Consider the following 4,818-nt stretch of genomic DNA (forward strand, 5'->3'; position numbering starts at 1 on the left):
AAGGGAAATCGTCCCCAGTTTGTACGACCGCGAGGGGATCCTAAGCTATCCCCGGTGGTCGTCAGATTCAGAATTGAGACTCATGCATGGTCCTCAGATTCAGAAAGCACAATCAAGCCCCGGTGGTCATCAGATTCAGAAAGCACAATCAATCGGATGCCCATAAAACTAGATAACACTAGGAGATCGAAGCTCAATTATATGTAGCGAACAACACCTGATAGGCGTAGCCCCGGGGGCCAAAGACCAATCAATTATGTTGAGTCACATGGATTTGTACCGGGGTTCCTCATTATCATTTGGTGCCAACTTCTCTGAATCCGAAAATGTACAACCTTTCATTTCGACAACTCCACGGGAGGGGATGGGGGCTACAGGCAAGGACTGCGCGCGCTTTTATTCGGACTGGACCTACTAGTCTACAACTTGGGATTGAATCTACACAGAAGAAGCATGGAAGAAGAACAATTGCCCCAAAAATATAATCTACAAAAATAGTACACTAGCTCCAGCTCCAGCTCCATGATTGACGATGACGTATCGTGATGCTCCGCGATAGTAGTCGCACTGACTGACTGACTGAACGAACGAACGAATGAATGCCGAGAGAGCATTCCGTCTGTCTGTCTACGGCTTGTCGTCGTCGACCTGCAGCAGCTCGGTGCTGTCGGCCTTGCGCCGGCCCATCTTGCCGATGGACGAGGCGATGCTGCCCATGAGGCTGCTGGTGCTGCCCCCGTCGCCGCTGAGGTTCAGGGACCGGCGAGACCTCCGGTGCATCGGAGAAGACTGCAGCCTGTCTTCTCCTTCCTCCTCGTCGTCGTCCTCGTCGTCGCCTGCGGTGGACCTGGTGGCCACCGCCAGCCGGGTGATGCTGCCGCGGCAGAAGGGGCAGACGGGCAGCGGCTGGCTGTGCGTGGCCGGGTTGGGCTTGGTGTGGCAGCACAGCGCCAGCGTGCACGCCGCGCACATCTGGTGCCCGCACTCCTGGACCTCGATCGTGCACGCCTGCTCGAAGCAGATGCTGCACACCTCCTCAGCGCCGCCGCCCTGCAAACACCATCCCACCTTGCTTATCAGAGAGCTGTCAATCTGAACAAGATCAATCGGATCGAGAGAGATGTCGATGCAGATGCAGGGTCGTGTATGCATGTGGAGATCGTACTGCATCGCGTTTTGAATAATGTTTCGTGCATATGGATCGCTCAGACGTGCGGCAACCGATGAACATTTCCGTGCGAGGAGGTGCGTGCTTACGCGGCCACAGCTTGACACCTAGCTTGCCATTACCAAGAGGAACAATATTATAGACTAGTACGCCAGCGGCCAAATTAGCTAGCCCTTCTTCTCCCTCGGATCAACGTTAAACATTATACAAGTACGCTTTGGGGCAAGTGGCTCCATGTTGAAACCTGACGGCACGTTAGCTGCAACCAACGCAATCATGAACTTCTAGGATTCAGCTACCCGTGAAATCTTGATTGATTGAGATTTGATCATAAAACTATATGTAGAAACTAGGGACGAGATCGGTAAACGGAGTGTAGTAATTTGCAAGACAAGGCTTGGCAGTGTACGGTACCTCGGAGATGGTGGCGCTGTCATCTGAACGTGAGGGCGATGGTGACGAGTTCTTGGCCCCTTTCAGTATCCTCTTCTCCCTCTCCCTGTTGGCCTCCATCAGAGCCGCCTCCAGCAGCGCCTTGGCGTCCGGTTCCAGCTCGGTGATGAACTTGAGAGGGGACGGCCACACCAGCGGCTCTGCCGACGACGGGTTCAGCAGCGCCGCGCACGCGGCGTGCCCTCGCTTCACCGCGACCTCGTATGGAATTCTCCTGCAGTAGAAACCAATCCGCATCGATCAGATTAACCAACAAGAAGGATGGCTTCAGACGGTTAATCTTTGCTGAATTTCAACAGTCTTTGTTCTTGAAAAGTCTGACGGAGGACGCACCCGACGGAGTCTCGCTGGAGGCGGTCGGCGCCCCAGGAGAGCAGCTGCCGGACGCAGTCGAGGCTCCCGCCGCGCGCGGCCAGGTGCAGCGGCGTGCTCCCGGGGAATCTGCAGCAGGGAAACGCGCGAGCGCTCGCGTCAATGTCGCAGCTTTTTTTTCCTTTGTAAAAAGGTGCGAATTTTGGTTTTCAGTCAGCACAGCTGCGGTGTTTGACTTTACCCGAAGGCGCCGCTGGAGGCGGACACGATGGCGCCGCTCTCGAGCAGGACGTGGACGCAGCGGCGCCAGCCCTGCCGCGCCGCCAGGTGCAGCGGCGTCGCCCCGGTATCGTCCCGCACGTTCACGAACCGCGCGTATCCCCTGCACGACGGCTGACGAGCCATTAGCAAAGGCTAGCAGTTGCGGAGCGTGGCAGCAATGGGAGTTCCGGGAAGAAGGGCCAACCAGGATTGCGACACCGGCGAGGTCCGGGCCGCCGAGAGGATGGCCCGGAGGCAGTCCGAGTGCCCATAGTACGCCGCGTAGTGCAGGCACGTCCGCCCGTGCGACGAATCGAACATCAGGATCTGCAACACCCACACAGAAAGTTCAGCTCCAATCCAAGAACGGCCCCAACCGGCGAAGACGGAAGACCGTGTCCGGAAGACTCACATTGGCGCCGGCGTCGAGCAGCCGTCGCACGCACTCCGTCCGGCCGTGCATCGCCGCCAGCATCAGCGCCGTCTGCGACAAATTAGGGACCACGATGTGAGGACAATCTTCCTACCCACGGGGAAGAGGAAGAGGACAGGAAAGGAAAGCTAGGTAGCGTGACGAACCTGCTTGTGGCGGTTAACGACGTCCGGCTGCACGCAAAGATCCAATGCCATGGAGACCACCTAAGAAAAGCAAAAGAATCAGCACGCGAGCGGCGAGAGATTGTTGGAATCGGATACGCACACGGCAGCATAAGGTGGCGCGCGGTTCGGTCGGTGCTTCCGTACCTGGAGGTGGCCGTGGGCGGCGGCGATGTGGAGTGCGGAGAGGCGGTCGAAGAGCGTGGTGCGCCGGAGGAGGGACGGGCGGGAGGTGACGGCGGCGGCGAGGCGGGCGAGGTCGCCGGACTGCGCCGCGCCGAAGAAGTCCACCTCCTCGCTGGGGCGGCCGCAGCTGGCGCCGTGCCCCATCGCCCGCCACGCCGCCCGGCGAGCCGGCCGCGCGCGGTGGCCGGCGGGGAATAATGGGGAGGAAGGGAGTGCGAGCTTGAGCGTGGGCTGGAGGAGTGGGGCGCGCTGGCGAGGCGAGCTTAATAGCAGTAGTGCGTGCGCTTTCTTGTGGTTTTAAAAGCTTTGCCTTCGCTGATTGCAAGATTTTCTTCTCGTGGATAAAGATAACCTGCACCTTTCGCATGCGACGATATTTCACCTGAAATCTATCTTTACAAGCACACCGTCACCATCACCGAGATAAATGCATCTTTTCCCTTCCTGACTTACGACACAAGAAAATCGAGTCTTTATCGGCACCATCTTTCTTACCTCGTGTTGATTCATCTTGGTGCTATTTAGAGCATCCTCAGCAGTTTTAGATTACTATGTTGGGTTTGCAAACAGGAGAGACAGACAGGGTTTAGCAGTCTAAAAAATATCTGCTTTGCTAGCCTTTCTAAAACAGGATTGTCAAAACCAATGTGTATCACAATGACTTGTGGGGTCTTTATCGGGGGATTTCTTACGAGATTCCTTAGGCTGTTACTATTTACAGTACTCGAGTACTACTACCCTACTTATCTACTTGTATCACTTACTTCTACTCCCTCCTATCCATATTACTCCCTCTGTCCATAAAAAAATATCAAAGATTTACTTCAATTTAAATGTATCTATACACTACAAAGTGTCTAGATAAATTCAAATTTAGATAAACTTTCGACACTTATTTATGGCCAGAGGTAGTACTTGATGTTAAAATAGATATATCTACAACTAAAATGTGTCTACATATATCTATATTAGCTTAAAATAATATGAATCGGATGGGAAATGCACTTCGCCTCATAGGAGCATATGCTCCCATTATGTGAATCCACATTTCAAAGTGTCAAAAAATTCTAAACTAAATTTTTACATGTTGACAAGGTATTAACTTATCAATGCCTAGGGATTATAGGCTAGGGTTTAGTTGAAAGTAGAGGGCAAGTAGATCTCGAAGGTTTCATCCGAAAAGTACTTGACGATTATGAAAACTAGGGTTTGCAGACAATGATTCGATTATCTTTTCGTCCCTCGACCCCTCCTTTATATAGGAGGCGGAGCCGAGGGTTTCGTTTCGTACAAGTTACAGAGTCCGGGACGGTTTCTAACTCATCCCGCCAAATTACGAATAGCACTTCCTATTACAACTCTAACTTTTCTTAATATATCTTGGGCTCCCGAATCTTCTTATTCTTCGGGTAATGGGCCTTCGATAAACCCCGGTACTATCTTCGGCAGGCCCATTTGGGATGCCTATGTCGGTAGCCCCGAGATTTTGCTTGAATCGTAGAATCGGGAAAATCTCCACTGTTTATTTTTATTCGAGAGCTTTAACTTTTTTATATTTCTTCATATAAAATTCTATATTGTACGAGGGATAATGGTAATTGGGGCTAGTTCATCCGACGGATCGAGTACTAGTTAAGCTGCTCTAGTGGCAATTCGCAAAAACCTACTTCAAGATCACGTCCCTGGACATGATCTCGGGATACTGGTGCAAACTTCAACGGAGTGCCGCTTAAGGTCTTACCATTCACGTCGAGTCCCGGTCAAATTTATCGAGTACCTAACGCGTCCGTTAGGATTTTTCTTCGTATCCGTTGATACGGATAAAAGTAGTGAGTGCGGTC

General features: G+C 52.6%; 1 protein-coding gene across 1 annotated transcript; it reads right to left on the minus strand.

The window, feature by feature from the left end:
• Positions 1 to 315: 315 nt before the first annotated feature.
• On the minus strand, positions 316 to 3,121 carry LOC124697925 (E3 ubiquitin-protein ligase XB3-like). The gene is made up of 8 exons (XM_047230449.1): positions 2,939 to 3,121; positions 2,774 to 2,833; positions 2,607 to 2,678; positions 2,400 to 2,521; positions 2,175 to 2,315; positions 1,955 to 2,062; positions 1,583 to 1,835; positions 316 to 1,050 (listed from the first exon to the last, which is right to left on the minus strand). Exons 1-8 carry the CDS (start codon positions 3,119 to 3,121, stop codon positions 628 to 630), a joined length of 1,362 nt encoding a protein of 453 aa, XP_047086405.1. The 3' UTR covers positions 316 to 627.
• Between the last annotated feature and the right edge of the window lie 1,697 nt (positions 3,122 to 4,818).

This window comes from Lolium rigidum, chromosome 3 (genome assembly GCF_022539505.1).
Source record: "Lolium rigidum isolate FL_2022 chromosome 3, APGP_CSIRO_Lrig_0.1, whole genome shotgun sequence".
Lineage (NCBI taxonomy): Eukaryota > Viridiplantae > Streptophyta > Magnoliopsida > Poales > Poaceae > Lolium > Lolium rigidum.

Bases quoted from the DNA above. Each gene is read 5' to 3' on its own strand.
- LOC124697925 (XM_047230449.1), bottom strand. From the start codon at position 3,121: ATGGGGCACGGCGCCAGCTGCGGCCGCCCCAGCGAGGAGGTGGACTTC. The intron at 2,316-2,399 runs GTTGGCCCTTCT...GCCGTCGTGCAG, and splicing joins TCGCCGGTGTCGCAATCCTG to GGGATACGCGCGGTTCGTGA. The intron at 2,063-2,174 runs GTAAAGTCAAAC...TCCCTGCTGCAG, and splicing joins GCCTCCAGCGGCGCCTTCGG to ATTCCCCGGGAGCACGCCGC.